Source organism: Onychostoma macrolepis, chromosome 22 (assembly GCF_012432095.1).
Source record: "Onychostoma macrolepis isolate SWU-2019 chromosome 22, ASM1243209v1, whole genome shotgun sequence".
In the NCBI taxonomy this organism is placed as follows: Eukaryota; Metazoa; Chordata; class Actinopteri; order Cypriniformes; family Cyprinidae; genus Onychostoma; species Onychostoma macrolepis.
Window position 1 is genome coordinate 10,145,928 of NC_081176.1, and position 25,050 is coordinate 10,170,977.

The window sequence follows — 25,050 nt, forward strand, 5'->3', positions numbered from 1 at the left end:
GCGTGCACTTAAGTGATTTCTGGGGTCTTTACATTTCTGTCCTCGCTCTGCGCTCACAAATATCCGTGGAGAGCAGAGATAAGAGCAGAAGAAAGCCGAAGAGACACAGACGCTCAGCTTCGCGGGGTGAGAGAGTCGCAGAGTAGCGGAGGTCGAATAAAAGACGCTTTATCGCTACAAACATTAATTTGATTAGCCAGAAATGTGACTTCCGAGAGGACAAAATTTTGTGAATTGGAGGAGAAACCAGTTAGAATAAGAACTAGCATGTTAGCTTTATAATTCAGGCCATGTAAGACAAAATAGTTGTTTGCGACTTTTTTTACCATAATGTAACATTTTAAGTAAAACAACTGAGAAAGCGTATTTGAAAGATGTTTCGTTTTGATGGTTACCATAAAACAAATTATATGTTTTAAATTAAATGCTTTAGCTAATTAGCTTCTAGCCTTTGGCTATGTGTGTCGTTTATAGCAAGTGTGACACTCAAAGTACAGATGTAACGCATCTTGTTTATTTAAATTAGTCAAGCAGAAAAGCAATTTTGTCACTAGTGGAGTAGGTGACAGGCATCAGAGATGCGATGACGCCGGCATAATTTGTTTAAGGCCGCTGTCATTTGTTTCAGGTTTTAAGCACTAGATTGAGTAGCATATCAAGACCGGCATCACATGGAGGGATAGGTGGGCAAAAGAGGAACACTAAAGACAATGCTGTGACCTAGACTTAAATAAATATATAAATAAAAATTAAAAATAAAATTAATAATAATAATAAATATATACAAATAATAAATAATAATAAAAAACACCTTATGAATTTCCTGTAGAGTACTAAAATGATATTATATCTTAAAAAAAAAAACTTCCGATACAGAATAAGGTAAATACACTTTATGAAAAGTCCATAAGCTAAATAATAATAATAATAATAATAATAATAATAAAATACTTTATGAACTTCCTAAGCAGAGTAAGTTGAATAAAATAAAATTTACACATTGTGAACTACCAAGTAAATAGTGTTTATTTTCTAAACTTGCTATGCAAAAAATATGTTCTTGCTCTGAATAATATGCATAATAACCAAATGAAAAAAAAAGAAAGAAAAAAAACAATTATGAAAATTAAGATTTTACTATGCAGAATAAGATATACTGCACTTCATGAACTTCCTATAAGCTAAATAATAATAATAATAATAATAACAATAACAACAACGTCCTAAGCAGAAATTAAATGAAAAAATATTTTTAACCTTATAAGCACAATAACTAAATGAAAAAAACCATTATGAAAAAAATCTGAATTATGAAAATGATGATCTTCCTATGCAGAATAAGCTGTATACATACACACTTATATATAACTATGAACTTACTATGCAGAAAAAAAACTACATTACAAATAATAAAAATACTTCATGAACTATCTAAGCTGAATAAGCAAAATAAACGTCTATAGTGTTATTGAGTGTAAAATATGGTGAATATAAAAACAATCATGTAAAGAAATCTTGCGTTTACAGACTTGAAACTACAATGTTTTGCTACAATTTTGACGTCAAATGCTGCTAAAAGTGAAAATACAGCATGATGCAAAAATAGTAGAGTGCATTTAGGTAAATTTGGACACTTATTGCCATTGAGATGACCGGTAAAAATTCCAATGACCAAAATTCACTGTTTAGCAAAATTCACAATAAAATCATGCATGTAAATGCATTTGAGGTCCAACTGCTGATGAAGTTTCACTTCAGATGCTGGATCCATAATTGCTGGATCACTTTAATAACAACAACAAAAAACAACAGTAGTTCAGGGATGCAAGAAAGCAGAAAGCACTATTTGCCAGGCTTCCCCGCCTGCGGGACAAAGCCAATCCCATGTTATTCATTTCTTCAAAAGGCGACTACATGAGCTTAATAACTGCCTCTAGTGTCCGTCTCAAGAGTCAATTAACGGCCATTTCTCTCATCATGTGACATGCAGCTTTTAAGTGCCGCTTGGTTCTGATCAGTTTTGATATTTCCATTGCATCACGGTGCCGTACATCAGAAAGCACTGTCATTACAGAGCCATCCCTCTGTGCCGCCATGGCAACGAGGTGCTATGGCAACCACGTTCGGGCCCTAATTAGTAGCCTGGTGTCTGTTCGGAGCAGAGCCGCTCCAGCGATCCACGAGAGTAAAGCTCCCAGCGCTTTTAACTGCAGGTACATTCAGTAAAGCGCTAATGTGGAGCACTAGCGGTGGATTTGAACTTTAACAAAGCTACAGAGCTGTACTGCCATACTGGAGCTTTCTAGTGAGTTTGCTCTCAGACGAGTTAGCTAGCGTCTCTGTTCTGCTTTATATTATTTGTGCACTTTTTGACAGAATAGTGGAAAAGACAAAAAACTAGACTCAGGAAACTGAAATTGAACTTAAATCTTAAATATTAAAAGGAGTAAAAAAATTAAAATTAAATAAAAATGTCTATAACAGATATAAAATATATACAGTAGCAGTATATTATATAAATATAGTGACTTCATTTATTCTATTAAAAATAAATCATAAATACATAAATGCTGCTATGCTGAAACTGTGTTCTAAAACATTGAAACTACTCTTTGAAAGTGTGAAAATGTATAAAAACACAAAATAATCCATGAAACAATTATGAACCATCACACAGTGTTAACATACAATTTGTTAGTATATTTAATAATATAATAAATATTATATTATAGTAATATATTACTATAATATACTATTTATATACTATAAAATCTATAAATAATCTATAAAACAAAGTAAAAGAGAATGTCTACCATTATTTATAGACAACTGATAAATATATTTAAATAAAATACAAATATTTTTGTTGTGCTCAAAATGTTCCAAAATATGTCTTAAATATTTGTTCTTATATATTTAATAAGCATGACATTGTTCTTTCAAACTGTAAAATGCATAAAATAAAACCTTTAATGTGTATAATTTTTGAAGGCATTTACACGATATTAATATATTCATAAATGCAATATGATACAATGACATCAGGATAAAATATTACATTTGCTTAAAAATTTTCAGGGTAAAAACAATTTATAAAATAAAACTAAATTAAATTTTTTAAATTCATTTATATGAAATTCATATATCGATAAATGTGATACGATACAATGATATCAGGATAAAATATTACATCTTCATAAAATAAAATAAAATAAAAATATTCAGTAATTATGACAACTTAAATATAAATGTAATAAATTCATTTATAGTAATACAATTTTTTAATTTTTATTTCCACTGCTATTCAAAGTGTTTTTCAGCATGTAAACAGCAGCTCTACAGCAGTGTTTATAACATGCATGTTGTTCAGTACAAGTCGAGACTGAATCAAATCCTGCCTGATGTCAGTCCTATTCTATCAGCAGCGGTCGTGTGGTTCTGGATGAGCGAGCGCTGTTTCCTGCAACTGAAGTCAGAAATCTCTAGTGGTGGCCCGAGCACAGCGGGCGGTCCAGGGTGCGCCACTGGATCAAGGCCTGCAGGACGGCGGGGGGCCGAACCATTAGCAGCACTGTGAGCTAGAACCGCCACACCGTATCCAACACAAGCAGCGGCCTGTAGCCGAGAGAAATGTGAGAATACGAGCACGGATGTGAACGAAACGCTGATTCTTGTCGTACAATGTTTCAAGAAGTTTAAAAACTGAATGAGTCAAACTGACCAAATGAACACAACTTCACGGCCTTTGCACTCCGTGACATGTTCGAGATTGAATTCAATCCATTTAATTCTGCTCCATTAGTTTATCATTTCAGAAATATAACGAATAGACTGTTGTTCACAGACTTTGAGAGACGCACAATAAAGGTGTTACACACTAAACATACAGCCTTGAGACGTCCTTTCATGGTTGCCAAAAACCTTTCTGGCGCAGAGTACTTGAGCAAAGGTTATTCAAACCACCCACAGAGTGTGATGTGTAAAGTTTGCTCTCAGAACAAGAGGAAACGGCTGAAAGACGCGAGAGTGTTTTAGACCGGAGGAAGGGAAAAAGGGACACGAGCCAAACAAACTGAGAGAACAAACTATCACCATCATTAGGAGCAAAGCCAGACTCTTCGCAAATCTGTGCAGACCTGAAAAACTTGAGCTTATAATCACTGACTATAACATTCAAGCAGTGAATACTAACAGAACTGAGAAAAACTGTAATAAATCACAATATACAGGACGTTTAGAGATTACTGGATGAGGTTTTTAAAGTATTAAATGGAAATAAAGATCAATTTGGGGGTAAGATTTTTTAATGTGTTTAAAATAAGTTTATTTGATCAAAAAGCACAGAAAAAAAACAGCAATATTGTGAAATATTACAATTTAAAATAACCATTTTCTTTGTTAATATATGTTAAAATATAATTTATTCATCTGATCAAAGCTTAATTTTCTGCATCATTGCTGTCCGTGTCACATGATCCTTCAGAAATCATTCTAATATACTGTTTTGCTGCTCAAAAAAAAAACATTATTATTGTTATTATTATTATTATTATTATTATTTAAAACAGTTGTGGTGCTTCATGTTTGGGGAAATCAAAATTTCAAAATAGAAAGTTCAAAAGAACAGTACTTATTTTAAACAGATATTATGAATGTATTTTTTTTTTGTCAATTTTAATCAATTTATTGCACCCTTGCTGAATAAAATTATTTATTTCTTAAAAAAACTACTGTAATTAAAATAATATAAATAAGAAACTACAACAATAAGAAATTATGTATTAACACCAAAGTATGTTCTAACTAAAAGATTACTTGTAAACAACAGTTTGAAATTACATATACATTAGAATATTAATTATTATAATTAATAACAATAAATTATATTCAATAATTGTAATTTAAATTATTGTTGGGCAATTATTAATCGCGATTAATTGCATCCAAAATAAACATTTTTGTGAACATAATGTGTGTGTGTACTGTGTGTTTATATATATATATATATATATATATATATATATATATATATATATATATATATATATATATATATATATATATATTTATTTATTTATTTATTTATATATTAGGGATGTGCGGGTCTAGTCCTGCTAGTCGACACTGAAATCAATAGTCGATTACACAAGAGAAAATAATTACCATAATTTTAACGTTACATTTAAAAAATGTTAACAACAAGCTAAAATAAAACTTTTGAAAAATAATAAATATCAAAATATTTAAATATATAAATATTTTTAAAAGTGTATCTGGGCGGAAACTACATTCTTATCTCAGACCTCGCATGCCTTTTCTTCATGTCAGTTGCGGCGAGCTTGAAATGACCAGAGAAGAACCAGCAAGGTGTGGGATTATTTTAAATTAGAAGGAAACTGAAAAGTTTTGTGTAAACTGTGTAATGTCAAATTGGCTTACAATAACTCTACTGGAGCGATGCGTAATCATATTCAATATAGGCACGTATGCGTTAGCTTGGAGGCTAGCCAAAGCCAGCAAATGTCAATCATGTCACACACTACAACCCGCTGCTGGGTCCGCGATCCCATCCGCGCTGTCTGCTCCTCTAAGACCCACTTCGGTGGAGGTGCGGGATTTCCAGCCTCTTTTCGAAACTGTCTGCTTGCTTGTTATCTCTCTGCGTGCCTGTGACTTCAGTTCCTGCCGAGCGGACTTTTTCTTTTTCAAGTGCAGAATCGCCTCTAGTCCCGTCTTTCGCCAGATCACATTAACATGTTAAATTCTCTAACCAAATGCGCATGGTCTGAGTAAGTAAAACGAGCATTGTTTTGTTTTTAGACAATATAGCCAACATGAAGTACATTTTTAAAAGCCATTTTAATGCCACTCCTTGATAAACTTTCCTATTGTTTTTGAGTTGTGTGGCTAACGTTATATGAAAATGAAGAATTCTGCATTGCTCCAGCTGATCTGAATAAATAAGCTATGCACTAGTTTATGTTGAGTTATGCTCTTCCTTATTTTCTGCTTAACGACCGCCTAAAATTAAATGATGATAAGGTGAGGCAAGCATAAGGCATAATCGTGACCTATTTTTAGCAGATTTCATTGAGGGATTTGACAGTGTGATGCAAAGATTAAGTATTTCAAGTGTAGGCTGTCATACACATTTTGCCATTTTTGGGGGGGTTTCTAGCTTTTAGACAGCACTAATTCAAATACAAATACAAATAATTCAGTTTAATAATATTAAATAACAACAAAAGATACAATTATTGAATAACAAATAAATAATAATAATAATAATATACAAATGAAATAATGTCAACATTTAATTTTTCTATTTAAAAAATATACGTTATAATTTAATCAAAAGCATATCGTTAGTAAATTCTGAGAATATATTGTGTAAACATGTTGAGAGTAAAATCTACCATTACAAAGTCTTGTTTAAAACAACATTTGCAAGATTCTAAAGATGTTGTCAAACCCATCCTCTTTAAAGCACTTCCGCTCAAAGCATCACTTTACCATGAACAATAAATGTCAAGAGTTTTCCAGACTTCAGAAATCAGCTGATGTGTCACTGTCTAGTCACGAAGACGACCCACCGACTAATCGCTTTTGTGCATCGCTAATAGCTACGAATGCTGTCCTGACTAACGAATCACGCTGGGATAATCATCCTCTCAATTAGAAAACAAACACCTCTGAACACCAGACCAGAAGACCTAGAGTTTGCTGACAGGTTTTGGGTTTGGATGGCGAGGATTATTACTGTTTATCATGCAAGGGATGTTCTCCGACTTCCACCCTCCCTCTCTCTCTCTCTCTCTCTCTCTCTCTCCCCCCAAAGCAATGATGATAAGTTCCTGGCACACGCATCAGCTTCCTTATTTCAAGCACACACTTCCTGTCTCTGAAAAGCCGGGCGAACGCTTCTGATCTTCTCCAAAGCGTTCATAATTGATTCTTTAAGGGATAAGCTGCTCAGGATCATTTCATATTCCCAAACCCTCTTCGTTTTCATTGAAAAACCAAGAGTTTTGAGGGCCAGCGGCCACTGAAGTCCTTACTTATGGCTTTAAACGGATTCCTTAGATCGAATTTGTCTTTGAATCACCCGCTTTTTGGCGTAATTAAAAATGTCAGCGAGTTCTGGCAACATTTAAAAGGCGAGCATAGACCGGGTTTATCTCCTTCCCACTGGGGAAAACCATCTTGGAAAAAGATGGACCATACGGATCGTATCGAGGCCCGATACAGGTGGCATCTGGTGATGGCAGATGTACACTTTATTATGTTTGTTGGCGTGCCAGAAATACGCGAACCTTCAGCCTACGAACCACCTCCTACCACAAGCGTGATGGGCGGCCTGAAGAAAAGACGCCCGCTGGTGTACCACATCTGAAAATAGGTGTAAAGGTTTCCTTGGTTAGCACTATACGGTTACTAAACTAAATGGTTCTTTATGACAGATGGTTGAAAAATAAGAGGGATTGATGATGTCAGCTGAAAGCAAAAGTCGTTTCAGAGGCTGATATATATGAATGCAATGCGATGAAATGACAAGCTTCTGCCTTTCAAAACTCACTTGACTCACTTCATTTTGTTTAGTTCCTGAAGGAGTTGGTTTTTTAACACATCATTTGAATGAATAATTCAAGGACTGACTCGTAATGATAGTCCCTTGATTTAATTAGTGGTTTAACAAATCAGATGAACAAAATAAATGGCTTGTTTATATGAGACAGCCACTTGATTTGCTCCTGAATGAACCGGTGTGTTTGAACAAATCATTTGAGTGAACAACTGAATGTCTCACTCATATTGAACCAATGAATCATTTTAAATTAATAATTTAATGACTAACACAAAAGCAGTCACTAATTTTGTTCCTGAATGAATTAGTGTTTAAACAAATCTGATGAACAGATGATTCATTGACTCATTAATTTGATTACTTTTTGAATGAAATCGGTGTTTCTAAACTAACTGTTCAAGTAAATGAGTCATTTACTCATAATTAAATAAATTACTTGATTCATTCCAGAAAGAACAAATCAAACAAACCGAACAAATCGGTTAAATGGATGATTCAATGATTCATTCATAAAGACAGTCATTTGATTAGTTTTTGAATGAATTAGTGTTTCTGAACAAATCGTTTGAGTGAATGAGTCACTTACTCAAAGATAATCACTTGATTCATTCCAGAAATAAACTGTGTTTTTGAACAAACCAGTTTATTGGATTATTTAATGACTCACTCATAACAGATATTAATTTTATTCCTGAACAAATTAGTAAGTGATGCATTGACTCACTCAAAGGCAGTCACTTGATTCATTCCAAAATGAATCATTGTGTTTTTACACAAATAAATCTGTTGCTGAACATATCATTTGAATAAATACCTCAACAACTCATTGAAAAGTGTTTGACTCAAAGCTGAATGTCTTTGAGTCAGTTGAATTAATCCGTCACTTTATTTGTCATTAAATTAAACACTTTTTGAACTAATTAAGTGGATGAATCAAATGACTCGCTTATAAATACAGTAAACTGTTGCTAGTTAATGATGCAACCTGCAGAAAGAGTCATGAAAGATGCATAATTATTTCATCATGATTCAAAGGATTCTAATTGATTCCAACCAATAACTGAGTCTGATCTTACAACAATTTATTAATTCATAAATCAAGCAGTATATTTGTTTTAACGTGAAAAACAGAAAAAAAAATCACTTTCTATATAGATCCTTTTTAATCATATTAATTTGCATTCTTGTGACGTTCAATTCAGATTGCAATCCCGCTAATTGACTAAAACATAATATAAAATTCAGTGGTGGTACTTCACGTGTCAACAAATCACAATCTATTAAAAGCAATTACAAAAAGTCAATCAAGCTTCAAGTCATGACAGTCACTTGAAATCACACAGGATATATAATTCAGTCAATATCCCATGAACTTTTGGATTGACAATTTAACTTGGTTAAACCGAATCTATTAAGTGATCATCACACATAATTAGACACTAATAAAATGTTTTGCATCCTATTGAGCTCCAATGCCTTCATAGAGAAATACTGAATCTGCTCAACTTGAGACTTAACGAATCAATATCTCAAAACTAACAAAACGCAACCACCATTAAGAAAGAAAAGCCACACATGAAATGTTTAATATCTCAATAGTTTCTCTAACATTGTAAATGGAGAAGTTCCCAACACACCAAAGTCTCCATCAGAAGTTAAAGATCTCAATATAAACTAATTTCTCAAGTTCCTCATCCAAGCTGCTCTCCACATTCATTTAAATGTAAATTTCCAAAAAACTTTAACATCTGATACTAAAGTGAAACAACTGAGACGAGAATGAGCACTACCTGAACTTCTTTTCTAGGCATATTTTCACAGCGGTCACTACCAACTTAGACCTCACCGAGGACCCATATGTAAAACATTAGACCCTCTTTTCCCCTAAAGACCCTGTTCCTCATTAGCACTGCATTTATAATTCACCAGCCAGGATCTAATTGATCACTACAGTAATGGAGAATTGATTGATCTGGCCTGGAAAGGGGTTGTGGGAATCATAACGCGAGGTCTCAGATGAGCCCTGAATGAGAATGAAGACTCCGGAGGGGTTTAAAGACACAGAACGCCACGGAGAACTTCAAGAGCTTGTGAACTTCAGCTAATGCGCTTAGCGACACGGGCCTAAAGCAAGCAAATGTTTCTGGTGCAATCTGGATACAATTTCAAGCAGTTAGACAGCCTGACACAATCTGAAGCCCATGTGGCAGCAGGTGTCTAGCCAATAGATTTCATTGATTCATGCCCATTATCAATGTTCCTGGAGTCCTGTGGAGACAGACATTGAGGAATGGATTGGCTGGCTCGATAACAGTAACCTCAGGTGGTAAGTATGAGTGGGGGCGGGGCTACAAACTGTGAGGGGAGGGCTTAACCAATCAGATGCATCAAAGTGCCTGGATCAACTGGTGGGCAAAGTAACATCTGAGAACGAATTAGTTGCCATCCAGGGATGCATTTCCCAAAAGCAGCTATGGTGGCAAGTTCACCAATAGAGTTCAATGGAACTAACGGCCATAGTTAGCCAACGATGGTTTTCGGAAATGCACATCAACATAGTATAATACAGAGCTATCTATTTCCAGTCATGTGATTTCCTACACCAATCAGATTCAAAAAATGATCTTATAACGTACGTATTTTCTGTGATTATCAAGCAAACCATCGATCGGGTTCAAAACCTTGTACATTCTTATAACCACATTCTAAGATGGCAGAGGAGAAATGTTGTAAACATACTAGTTTTGCCTAAAATTGATTTTTTTTTTTTTTAAATCGGTCTAAAATCAACTATTTTGATTATTTTGGTGTATGATTAGGGGAATCGCATGCTAACGGCAAGCTCTATTTGCGTGATATGCAATGCATTAACTAAAAAAAAAAATAAACCTAATTTTGACAAAAAAAGATTATACATTTATTATTTTAAATGAGTCGTGTATCTGTAATCATAAGCATTTTTAAAAAATACAAACAAAATTATTAAAACTTAAATTAAAAATAGCTATTACTATGACAGTATCTAAATATTAAAATACCACTGCTCACTAGGTTTTGAAATGGACCCTGATGTCTTCCTATTGGAATAATTAAGTTTCACTTCAAGCTAAACGTACGGTACAAATGAACACAAATTATTCACTATAGAAATTGATCTTAATTACTGTTATAACATTCAAACATATTGAGTGGTACGAGCCTCAGCGGCTCTAATACATCTGAGCTGTTTGCCAATATATATTCATTAATTATAACTGCATATAATTTCGTTCTGATTGAATCTGCTTTGCTGAAAGAGATCGTTATCATAAAAACACAAATTAGCCGCAGACTGGCCAATGATATCAATCCTCACCTGCTCAAATCTGTAGTTCAACCATGTGTGATGAGTAAAAGCAAGCGTGTGTGTGTGTGTGTGTTAGCAGCAGGTTATGGGCTCGATGAGCAGCAGGGGTCATGTCAGCACAACATGCACGATCACCATCTGACCTCTTGGCCGAGACTCCAGCGTTACCATTTCCCTCTGACATAGTGAAGATGAAATATCACCTCCCATCAACCGCCGCATACAAATGAGAGAGAAAAAGAGACCTTGCATGAATCTGTGAAATTATTGTCGGATCATTTTGGAAAAACATGCCCACAAAGCAATGATTTATAATATTTTTAAATATATATATATATATATTTTAAAAAAGACCAACAAAAATAACAAAAACATTCAAAAAATATTAGATTAAATAATACAAAATAAATATTTATTATTATTAAACATGGTATTTGTTTGAAAAAAGGCTATATACTGCACATTATGCCATAAAATGCAGTTTTATTTCCTTTCAGATTTCTGAAAGCGGACTAAAAGTTGCAGTTATTGCACGCAATAAACAAGAATAACTCATGTGGATCTTTTTTATAACCCTTACGGGCTTATTTAGTGGATCAGGAAGTCCAAGAATCTGCCGGATGATTATGAAAATACATTGTACTTGAGCATGGCTCTGAAAATACGATGGAATAGGCAACTATGCAAAGCAGGGAATCTTTTCACTCGGTCGCGCATAAAAATGCAAATTTAGGCCGGTCTCAAATGCTGTTTATTGGGAAGTGAAAGTAATCGGCTTTGCCTTAAACTCACAAAGGGCCTCCAATTTCCCGTCCTACGTTTCAGTTTGCGAGGGAGAGCAATCGCACTCAGAGAAAGAAAAAAACCAAAAAAAAAAAACCCACAACTTCCTTAAACTTCGAATCACAAAAGAAGAGTTAATGTGGCCAGAGCTGCTTCGTATTTTTTTCTGGTACCGGTAACAGAACAATCGAGTCCATTCACATCAAAGTCCTTCAAGAGAGGGAGAGACAAAAGAAAAATCAAAGGTCTGAAGAAAGACGGGCCGGTTTGATCGAACGGGAACACACACACACACACACACATCCGCGCGTGAAGTGCTGAGCCCTGTTGAGTTGTCCATCAAACAACATCTCGTATTCATAAGACCCGCATACATCAGTCGGAATGCAACATCTGAAGAGGCGAGAGGAAGCAGAGTCTAAAAACAGTCTATCTAAATTAATCTAAACATCACAGGAGCTGAATCGATTTTTATGAATTCTAAAGAAAATAGTGACTTTGCATGTCAAAAAGACCCCACAACGATGCTAGGGTGGGATATTGCTATGTTGTCGAATGGTTGCTAAGGTGTTTTAAGTGTTTTAACACATTGTATACATTCACTAGAGTGTTCTGAGAAGTATAATGTATAAAAACACTCTTATTCAGTTGCTAGTGTAATATTAGTGGTCAACATTACATACAGTCAATGTTTAAATATTAGGGAAAAAATAACAATTTCCTAGAGACATCAGTAGTATTGGCTTCAGTGATACTCACCTTCAGTCATAACAAAGATGCCATTAAATAAACAATAAAATATACTGTATTCATGCTGTTTCTACATTAACTAATTATCACAATATAGGCCTAAATGTATATTTAAAAATTTTAATGTTAGGTGGGATTAATCATGATTAATCGTGATTAATTTCAGAAAAATGTGCAATCAATTAGTTATTTTTTTAATCGATTGACAGAACTAGTTAAAACACAACACCCCAGCAACCCACCGGCAGGATAGTAACATCCAAAACACAGTATAATTGAGAGCTATCACATTTAAAATTAACAACTAATTTAAGCAAGCTTAAAACAATCTTCACATAAACCCATTATAATAAATGTCACATTTACCTATGCCCTTTTGCAAGTAGGAAATATACAAAAATGTAATAAAGTTATCAAACACTAAATTCTAAATTAAATATAGGTGAATCCTTAAAGTTACAAAAGTTATTGATTGCCTCTTTTTTTCTTTTGTTCTTTGATTAACAGACATCACAGCAGCTGGGTTATTAGATTATTTGGCTGCTATTACTTTAAGAGCTGCCGCTGCTAAATGTGACGCAGATGATACAGGCTACAGTGTGCGCCACTGTATTTGTGCGTGCAATTGAAAAGCGAGTGCTACGAGTACAGTATAATGGCTGGCAGGACAGGAAAATTTGTTTTTACTGACATATGGCCTAACATCTCATTTGACCGCAGTTCATTGTTGTTCTACTGAAGCTCCCTCGTCACCTGTACCGTTTCTGCACTCTTCGCATCTTAAAAGTCTTCTGTTTGCTGTGGTTGTAAAGATGTTCTGCAGCTAAATACATGCAATTTTTGTGAAGAAAAAAAAAAGAGACAGAAGCAGCAGTTGTGAGTGATGCCCCTGCATTAAATATTTTTAACGCTGCTAAAGTGAAAAAATTAACACGCTAATTTTGACAGAACTAGTTTTAACCGTACTATAATAATATGCTATACTACACTATACTATGGAGGACTAAAACTAGTAACGCTTGACTTATCAAACACAGCTAAATATGAGATTTCACCATACAGAAGACATACAAAAGGTGCTGAGGAGCAGAAAAGACCTCAGTGAATTTACATGATCTACTAATAAACACTGAATTCATGAACACTAGGGTGTAATTCTCTAAAGGGACCAGCACAACATGTCACCTTTACAGCAACACCCACATGAAGTGTTCATATTGGGATGAATATCAAAAAATGAGATCTGGTGTGTGTACAAGCAGTAGTGAAATCTCTGGTTTAAAGCCATAACGCCGTGAGCCGATACACCCACTCATTCATTCACACATCCTCCTTTCCAAAAAAACGATACGAAAAAAGGAAGGTACTAGCAGACAGCAGCACATTTAAGACCCTCGCACACACTTCACTCACAGTGGGAGGAAATTAAAAACAGAAATGCTAATTTCCAGCCTAGACTTGCAACACAAATGTCCTTGTTATTTTTTTCTGAGCACCACCAATATGCAATATACTCATTACCAGAAAGCAAACTAACCTGTGATATGCGACAATTAAAAAATAAAACGTAATTTGACACAATGTTAATATAATGCACAGGGTTGTCAATTTTCAAATGTTGTGCAATATAAATCTAAATATATAAATATAAAAACGCAATTAATCATGCCTCTGATTCATACATAAACTGTGTAAAACTAACAATTACAATATATTGACATTTGTTAATGTCACTTCACATTTTCAAGTCAGCCACAATAATGTTGTTTAGTCTTCATTTGGCAGCTTTTCTCAGCACATATTGATATACGTAATTAATTTGAGTAAATAACTGGAATATTAAGTCATTAATTTGATTTGAAAAATGGACAGCCATTGTAATGCATTAAAAGCATGTTTTCTCATTAAATATAACAATCGTGCAGCGGCCTGTAAAATCCAAAGAAACCAAGGCTTTTCAGAAACCCACAACGTGAGGTTAAAATGCCCACAAGAGACGTTTTAGTGGTGCATTAAAAATCATTGAAAAAACTGCTGGAATTTCTTTTGCCTGTTAATCTAGGATAAAGGTAGAATGTGTAGCAAAAATATTAAATTGCACAGGGTGGATATATCCTAGTCAATGAAATGTGTCCTCCTGGGGGACTTGAGCATTAAGTAAAGTTTGTTTGAAGAAACTTTCCACTGACGTTCTGCAGGGAATTCTCTCCTCTGGAAGTTCAAACTCTTTATCACAGGAGCAGCGGACTGAGGCATCGGGATGAGACGGATGGATTTATGCGTACAATCATCAACAAACGCATCAACTCAGACTGAACTCGGGTCTGTTTTTAGGTCACAGTGTTCTTTCGCTAAAGGAACCTACACTAAACGACCCTTCTGGTGTTGTGTGGTTTGTTATAATGAGAGTGTAATTAAAGTACACTGGCCATTTTATCCACAAAGGTGCAACATCTACCAAGAGATGCATGACTTGACTGTTTTCGACAGGTGCAAAATAAAACTCAATCTTGGAGTCAGAAAGCAGCTAAATAATAACAAAAGAATGGCTTAATAATAATAATAATAAAAATAGAACTGCGATAAAACGAACAGATCACAGAACGGATGACAGACAGGATGAACAAACTAACAATAGATGAACAGATTGAATAACAGACAAACACAGAATGAACTAATAAAAGAAAAACCAACAGACAGAATACTAGATGGAACAAACAATAGCTAGAATGAATGAACATTTGAACAAACAAAGGACAGAAAGACAAAAAAAACATCAGAACACTAGAGAAAGTGACATAGCGGTGAAATGAACTACAGATGGAACGAATTTGGCAAAACGAATGAATGAACAAAAGAGTAATAGAACAAACGAATGATAGCTAAAATGAGTACTAGAATGAATGACAGCTGGAATGAGAGCTAAAATGAACAATCAATAGCTAAAAAGATTGATAGATAGAATGAGAGCTAGAATGAACAAATGATGCTAAATTGAACTAGAACGAACAACCGATAGCCAGAATGAGAGCTAGAATGAACAGCCAAAGCTAGAATGAACTAGAATGAACAGCTGATAGCCAGAATGAGAGCTAGAATAAACAGCAAAAGCTAGAATGAACTAGAATGAACAGCTGATAGCCAGAATGAGAGCTAGAATGAACAGCCAAAGCTAGAATGAACAGCTGATAGCCAGAATGAGAGCTAGATCGAACAGCCAATGCTAGAATGAACTAGAACGAACAGCTGATGGTAGAATGAGAGCTAGAGCGAACAGCCAATGCTAGAATGAACTAGAATGAAGAGCAGATGGTAGAATGAGAGCTAGATTGAACAGCCAATGCTAGAATGAACTAGAACGAACAGCTGATAGCCAGAATGAGAGCTAGAACGAACAGTCAATGCTAGAATGAACTAGAACGAACAGCTGATGGTAGAATGAGAGCTAGATCGAACAGCCAATGCTAGAATGAACTAGAACGAACAGGTGATAGCCAGAATAAGAGCTAGAATGAACAGCTGATAGCCAGAATGAGAGCTAGATAGAACAGCTAATGCTAGAATGAACTAGATCGAACAGCTGATGGTAGAATGAGAGCTAGATCGAACAGCCAATGCTAGAATGAACTAGAACGAACAGCTGATAGCCAGAATGAGAGCTAGAACGAACAGCCAATGCTAGAATGAACTAGAACGAAGAGCAGATGGTAGAATGAGCCAGAACAAACAGCCAATAGTTCGAATAAGAGCTAGAACAAATGACCGATCTAAAGAATAAAAATACAGAAATATAGAAAGATAGAGCAAATGACAGACAGAGAGAATGATAGATAGACACAGCAAGCCTCACACATGTGTCATGTAAAGGTAGTTTAGTTGCTTTATTGCTCATGTGTGTCTCATCATACAGTGTTATTGCTCTCTGCTGAGCTGTTCAACATCAGCACAAACACACACTCACATCAGCACAATGCCCCTCATACTCGTGTGCGCTCCACCACAGGGATCTCACAGCAGCTGGGGCTTATGGGTCCACCAGGACACTGAGAGAAATGGCACGGATGCTTTCTTACATCTCAGCATATGCTTTTAAAACTGGGGTTTATATGCATGACAATCAGCTGATTATCCAAGAGCATGAGGTCAGCCAATTAGGTTTAGGTTCCTATAATGACCTCAAATGTTTCAGACAGTGCACACCATTGAAAAAGAGCACTATAAAAGGAAGTATTTTAAATTTTTTAAAATATTGAAATACATTGGAAAAAGCAGTTATTTTACTTCAAATGGTGGAAAAATCCACCAAAAATTTCTCTAGTGCCTAAAACGTGAGATTTTTGCTTGGAATGAAAATAAGTTTCTCAAAGCATTAAATTTTGAATGAATGTAAAAAGCTGAGTTGGCAAATTTCAGATGTCGAGAGACTAAATAAATCGAACACAAACTCAGACTTGCACTGGAAGTAGTTTTAAATCAATCGTAATATTGTTCAGATCTTCTGCAGCACTTAAAAATGTCAGTTTTCATCTCTCGTAAGAGTAACACTAATTAATCGCCTCTTATCAATAATCAATACGGTCCTCTCACACAGCTCTTTAAACTGATCTATGGAGACAGCACACCTTAAAAAGCTTTTCCATCCGAGTCATTCACGTTAACCGGGACGATAATGTCTTAAAGCTTAAATTAAACTAGCAATCTCAATGATTGCGCATCAATTAAAATAAATAATTATATAAGTTCCATTAAGTGTCAATCAAAAGTTACTGCAATTTTGCCAAATACACTCAAAATATAACCAACTGTACATATTTGGAAACAAACATTTTTCAAAAAAAAAAGTAATACAGCATCTATATGGAAAAACACCTTTCCTTCTACAGATGCCATCAATCAGATATAGCAAGATGACGAATAAACCCATTCCAGAATCCTTATCTGTGGATCACCAGGAGAATAAAGGAATCTTTTAAGTGAGGCCTCTTCACGGTATTATCAGAGGATCAGATCGATACGACCCCTTGGGTAAAAATAATCTCTTGGTATCTCACTAGGCAGCAATGCTCGCTTCAGTACAACTGTACGAACTCAACACATGACCTAAAGATGACAAGTCCACCTCACTCAGGAACGTTGACAGTAAAGTCAATGGTGCACCTATAAATTACATTTGAAGACCTTTTGAAAAAACCCCAAATTCAAGTACCTAGAAAACACATAAACCCAATTTCCCCATCATTCCAGTCTCCACCAATCAGATTCCGTCCTTCTGCACCTGAAACAAAGTTTGCACTCATGCTCACCACAGAGAAGTCTTCGGGGCTGCATTCGACTCCTCTGAAGTAGCAGGACAGCAGCATTTCCTTAATGTCGTGGCCCGTTCGATCGTAGAACTCGCGCATGTTGAAGGGACGGGGCTTGAAGTTGGAGAAGTCCGCCTTATCCTTCAGGGTCATCATAACGCTCTCCTCTACCAAGTGTGTATCCCGGATCTCATACCTGATAAGATAAGACATTTTCAATCAGGAAAGCATGTTGAGTCTAGCACATTGAATGGCAATCGCTTTGGGAAAAAAGCACAATTTTATTACAGTGGTAAAGCCATCATGGACAATGGACATACACCCATGATTTCCTGTCTGCTCAAACTGCTGACAGACTTTTTCTTAAAAACTTACAGAACTGACAGAACGTGATGTGAATCACAAATAAAATACAAGTTTTCCCTCTAATGCAACATATCTCTCATAAGAACAATTGTACACTGATATGTCACTTCACACTAGAGGGCTGGTTTTACTTTTACTGTGGGCGGTCAAAAAAATATAGCACGGATCCCGCCAGCCCGTGATTTGGCGCATTTAGATCAGCTGGAAAATGTACGCAAAACTAAACCAATACAGCCAGGGTTGTCTGCATGACAAAACTAGCCCATGCCAGTCAAAACCAGCTCTAGCACAATGGCCATATCCAAAATACCAAAAAATTATCTAGCGCAGTTTTATCATAGCGCTAATAGCACACGCATATCACGGAGACATCTATTTGACGTCTGCTTTTACATCTGCAAAATTTATTTTTTAGAGTGTTTGCTCATCTGCAATACATCTAGGACGTTTCCTATAAGATGTCAAATAGACATTTATTAGATGTCTTTAAGATGTTTCCGATTTAGAATGTATGTAAAACTGACATCTTACAGACATCTGTCACATGTTTGTACACAGCAGATGCTTTCCAGATCAAGCGATCTTTAACAGACATCTTGCAGACTTACATTTGCTATTTGGGAGGTAGAATGCTAATGTTTCAATGCAAGCATTTCAGTCAAATGCAATTTATGCAATATTTCAAGCCTTTAACCCACGTGGGAAAATCAACCATAGCAACAGTTTAAATGTAGCCTAATTCCATGGGGAAAAGTCAGACTTGACAACCTGCATCCACACGAGCTGCAGAGTCTGACTTCACTGATCACGGGTCGAGAGTAAGGAGAGATTACTAACAAGACCATGGGGGAGGATTTGCTGCACAACAGATCCTGAGCTCACTGATAAATAGATTATCTTGTAAAATATACTTCTTTTAAACAGAGTACGCACAACTGTAAAGTCGAAAGTGAACAGCGAGCGCTTATTCTAAAGTGTTTTCAATAGCCCGCATATTGATAGCTATCTGATGCGCGAAAATTATTTACAATGTTAGAATGCTTGTGCGAGCGGACACAAAAATCGCGGGAGCGGGCAGTAATGGTCAGGATTTAAGCAGGAGTGGGATTAAGAAAACAGTCTACTTCACAGTAAGTAGACAAAGAAACTTACCAAAAGACTACATGAAGTTTGGCTGAAACTGGTGGCTCCGGAGTTTTCAAATTTACCTATAAATATAATAAAGTGCATGTGCCAGATGCGACCGTTATTTAACAGTAATAAAGGCAAATACAAAATCCCGCCAAATCTCAAACTCCAGGACAATCGTGTTTTGAGTGAGTTTGTAGTCTCAACCGAATGTGATGAGATGGATCGACTGTATGCTGCAAAGCAATCGCAAGAAAACATTTGATTTTGAACAAGCTTCACAAACAAATAACTTTGAATCTTCTCGGCCTGTACATTAAAACAAGCAAACAAACATGTGCGAGTGGTGTAGTCCGGTTCACAAATATATGTTCTTTTAATGCCGTTTCCCCCACTTTATCTAACACACCTGATTCAAATCATCAGCTCATGAATTGAGCTGTATTCCATTCGTAATTTGGTTATATTAGAGGTTTAGCACAGTTTAGCACTTTAAATATCATGATTTACAATAATTAATTGTAACTCCTTAATATAAATGAACTTGGGTGTATTATTTATTTACAGAAGTACTTATCTCTTTAAAACGTCCTACTAAAGATTATTCTGCATTTTTTTCTGAATGAATGCAAAAGATTTTGAAAAAAGATGAATGAATGAAAGGATGCGCAGCCACAGCACGAATCACTCTCTGAGGCAACCAATGTTGCCCTTTTATTCTTCCTAAAGAAAAGGACTAAAACTCAGGGATGAGGAGGAAAATACTCTAAATCTTCACTAAAACAACACTCACTCAGCCGTGACTTTCAGTAATTAACCTCGCAATTAAGACAGCTTGTCAGGCTTCCTTAGCAGCATGACCGCAGCGTCACACTAAAATCCACTGGCTGAAATGAAGATAGACTTGGGGTTTGATATGATGAGATGCAAATCTCGCCCTGACATGCAATATTACTTACAAGATTGGAAAAAGTCATATTTTGACTAATGGTTAATATATTTTGTATAATATTACACAATTAGCTAAACTTGTTTATTTTTAGTCTCTGAAACATGTAAGAAGCATCATATGGTGTTTTGGAGAGCAAACAGGTGAGAATATGTCTGTTTGAAGGAGCTGGTTTCATTTCCGTCAGACCATCCGCGTCCTTCTGTTGCGCTTTCTTCGAACCTCTCACCACACAGACAAGCTGTCAGGTAGGTTTCCTCTCGCTGCTGTAGCACAAAGTAAAAGATTAATGGAGGTGGTGAGACAGAAGGACAGACGGGCTTGAGAGAGACAGCGAAACGCAGGCATGACAGCACACACAGAGAGCGCTGTCCCTGTCTCACTCTCAGCCCATTATCCTCTTAGTCTGCGGCGCTGTCAGTTCAGGAAAGTTCTGAGTCCACACTGACCATGACAAGAGCACTTGACGGGCTCCCATTGTAAGCCTGCCTTACTCACAGACCTCCCCATATATACACACAATATACAGCGCTGCTTGAAAGTTTGTGAACCCCTTTCAGAATCTGTGAAAATGTGAGTAATTTTAACAAAATAAGAGAGATCATACAAAATGCATGCTATTTTTGGGGGTGAAAACTTTTGAACAGGGATGAAGATGTCCAAATTTTTCTTATTTTGTAGAAATATATTTAAGAAAAAAGAATCCATTTAGTACTGCCCTTCAGAAGCAACAGAAGGTACTTCTGAAGGCACATGTTTCCCAGAAGACAAATTAAGTACAATTTTACCTTGATCTTCAAATTCAAAAAGTTTTCACCCCCCGGCTCTTAATGCATCGTATTTCCTTCAGGAGCATCAGTGAATGTTTGAACCTTTTTTAATAGCTGTGTTTGAGTCCCTGAATTGTTCTCAGTGTGAAAAGATGGATCTCAAAATCATACAGTCACTGCCTTCTGGAAAGGACTCAAATATGCAAAAGATGCTGGAAAACTGAGGATTCAGCAGGACATGGAGGATTTTTCTGAAGAACAGTGCTCAGTTTAACTGTTCAGAACAAACAAGGGACTCATGAATAACCATCACAAAACAAAAACAGTCGTGGATCATCCAGGTAACCACACACAGTATTAAGAATGTGTATTGAAGGGGGTTATTTTAATAATTTTTTTTTTTTTTTTTTGTCTTGTGGACTAAATGTGAGCATATTTTATGTAAAATATCTTACTCAGGACAGTACTAAATAAAAAATTTAAAAAAGACATGCATTTTGTTAAAATTACATTTTCACAGATTCTGCAAGGGGTTCACAAACTTTCAAGCAGCACTGCATACAGTAGATACCTGAGAAGCCATAAAAAAGCAAAATTGGGTGATTGGTTTAAAAATGTGACATTTCCGCAGTGCTAAACTGATGTTGAGTATGATAATCTGAGGTAGTTGACATATAATCACATCTTCAGTGTCGATTAAGCTGGCTAATCTCTACAACAAACATTCTCACGCAGAGCTGCTGGGAGCCTGAATTAAACACACTACAGACTGGAACATCTTGAAGTACAACACTAATATTGCCATCTCTATTACTGCCTCGATTTCTTACATTTATCTCTATAAAAACTAACATGACTTTCAGATGCTTACCTGGTCTTTTCTCATCAGAGCATCACAGTTTCACATGTACACGCATGACGCTATGAGAATATCAGTTGTGTTTATTGTAGGGAGGGGCGTCACATGACAGGATAACTTCCCGTTTGAGGCCCCTTGCTGTTAATTATCACAAGACAGAAAAATAACGTCAATTAGCTGTGGAATTCGTCGAGCTTGAAGTAGATCTCATTAGCTGGAATTTCATAAGTGGTTTGTTAATCTTCTCCTTCAGACTAAATCATTTTAATTCAAATCTGACAGCCATATTTCAAATCAACGTGAAACTTCATTCACATGCCATTTCACTTCACAACTACTGCACCTACAGTTTAACAAAATGAAAAGGGGCTAGGCTTGATTTTATTCAGAAATCGAAAAAGGAGTCCTTCAGACATCATCTAAAAAGGAATGTCGTTTAATTTAAGATAAACATTTTTTTTATTTAAAATAACGGATTCAATACTTATTGTTATAAGACCAGAAACAAATATTGACCAAGTAAATAGTCAACTGTGATGTTGACTATAATTATACTAATACTACTTCCCATCTTGATATTGCTGTTTAATTTTGATGACAGATTACGAAGACGAACTTTAAAATTCTTTCTTTAAAATAACATTTAAAAAACTGTTTTCCCGTTAAAATAACACATTCCACAATAGGACCTGGAACAAATATTTTAAATAGCAAATAGCCAATTTTTCCAACATTAATAATTCTATTTTGACTTATATCTTGATATTTGTTTAACTTTGACAGTTTCCTTTTCCTTTTTTTTTTTTTTTCAAACTAACATTTAAAATAATATTTATTATGTATTTATTTAGTTCTGTTTGTTACTTTAAAGGGGTCATATAATGCTACATGCACTTTTACAAGTTGTTTGAACTGAAATGTGTGTTGGCAGTGTGTGTACACAACCACCCTATAATGATAAAAATCCACCCAGTGGTTTTTTTGTAATCTCGTTAAATATTTAACCCTTTCTTTTTTTTTCTTTATTAGAACTACAACAAAGAAAAATATACAATTATATCAAGACATCCAAATAAAAAATAAACGTGGGTTTACAGCCTACATTACAGATATAAATATACAAATATACATTTTGACAAGAATACAAAGAAAAGAGCAACTAAATGTCAATAATCCAAAAGACAGCATATATGAGATCACTTTTCAATTAAATTCAGCTCTTTAGCAAATACAATTGTATCTTTCCTTTTTTTACTATCGATAAACTGAAGAGAGTCCATATATGAATGTACATCAACCATAAAAACCTTCAAACAAGGTTTAGAATTATTTATTTTACTTTTATGGATATGAAACTTACCAAATAAAATCATATAAGATTCAGCATAAAGTTAACAGATATACTTTTTGATTCAAAATAAAATAAAACATCTTTTGAATTCAAATCACAACTATAACCAGTTTTCTCTTGGACATACAAGGATAAGTCTCCCCAAAACTTTTTTGAATGGTAGCATTCATAAAAAAGATGTACCAATTTTTCTGGCTGATCTGAACAAAATGAGCATTTTCCATCAATATCCATAAATTTTGACAGAGTATAATTACTAACATAAATGTTATGAAGGATTTTCAAATGTAATTCCCTAAGTTTGTTAGATCTTTACACCTTTCTTTTTTTTTTTTTTTTTTTTTTAACTTTGAACATTAATATCTTTTCTTTTTTATTAAGACAAGAACTCTCCATTTTTTTGTAAAAATGTCTAAAATGAACAAATACAAAATGTGTATGGGAATGTGGATATCATTTTTTCTTCATTAATACACAGTGACATTGACATAATAACTATTTTACATTTTGCCAAATTGGAGGTGAATTTGTATAATTTTATATCATTTGATCTGCTTACGCCCCACTGATGATTAGATTTACAGGTGGACCTTCATACTTCGTACTTTTTTAATTTTCTTCTAAAGCTTGTAAAATAATTACGTTTTACCAAGAGAGCAGTTGGTTTGTCCTTTCCTGTCCTCTCTGTGTGAAGTAGGTCTAAAAAAAGATAATACTCAACATAGTGTGTACGTACACATTTTACAGTGCACCAAATAAACAACATCAACAAAAAAATACACAAAACGTAGTTCTAATGTAAAATTCACCATTTGATTTGAGATCCAGCTTGATCCGGTTTGTATTTAATTTCCACTTTCTTAATCGGGGGCTGTAACTTTGCATTCTACCTGAGATGCAAACATACCGTGTATTGTATGTGAACCTGAGACAGGGCTTAAACGAAACTGTCAAGTTCAAATAAAAGAAATCAAATCAAGTTCCATCAGTAACAAACAAGGGGCACTAGTAAAGCAACAAAAACAACAAACATGACAACAGAAATGACAGAACTGAAACCGAACCCAGTTCACATCTCAAAACAAGCAGTTATATTTGGACACTTTCAATTCGACCTGCTGTACATGAGACAGACGACAAAATGGATCACTGGCGTAACCGCGTCTTCCCATCGACCGTCTGTCTTAAGTTCTCAGACGCCTAGTAGAGTGGATTAAACCACATTAAAACAGGTCTAACATAAGTTGAACAAAAGATCTTTACCCCTTTCTCAAATCGAGCCATCTGTCCGTGTGACGTCACACGGACGGAGGCCCCGCCCACGATAGTTTGATTGACAGCAGAGTTTTAGCAAAGACTGAACTGGTGTCTTACCTCAGACCCGCCCTGAGTGAGCTGTCATCAGTTGTTTCACCGCCAGAGCAGATGTAGACAAGAATGACTCCTAAGCGATTGAGGTGTTTTGTTGTTAGATGTAATAATGAACATAGCAGTAGTCATTTACTCCTGTCATCTGAGCGGCTGAAGAGGATTACGTTTTGTTCTGAAGGGAATGCGCCCTCCATCTACCTAAATGCGTCTATGTTCGCACGAATCGTTTATGATCCAGCTTCACCTACAGAAAAAGTGAGTACAAGGTTTTTTAAATTAATCTTTGCAAATGGCCTTTCCTAATAATGTGCTAATTAGCAAGTTTCACGATGAATGCGGCTAAAGTAATCAGTCCCTCAGAGAGCGGCTGGGAAGAGAGGGGCGGAGTCAGCGGAGCTCATTAACATTTAAAGGAGAATGACACAATACCGCTTGCTCTGACAAGAGCTGTTTTTGACAGGGTGAAAAAGGTGTTTTTTACACTACCAG

General features: G+C 35.4%; 1 protein-coding gene across 1 annotated transcript in view; it reads right to left on the reverse strand.

Annotated features, from left to right (window-relative positions):
- asic1b (acid-sensing (proton-gated) ion channel 1b) overlaps nucleotides 1-25,050 on the reverse strand; it is a 186,269-nt gene that overhangs the window by 148,076 nt on the left and 13,143 nt on the right. The window contains exon 2 of the mRNA XM_058761151.1: nucleotides 17,768-17,963. Coding sequence (XP_058617134.1) covers nucleotides 17,768-17,963 — 196 coding nt within the window. The remainder of the gene's footprint in view (nucleotides 1-17,767; nucleotides 17,964-25,050) is intronic.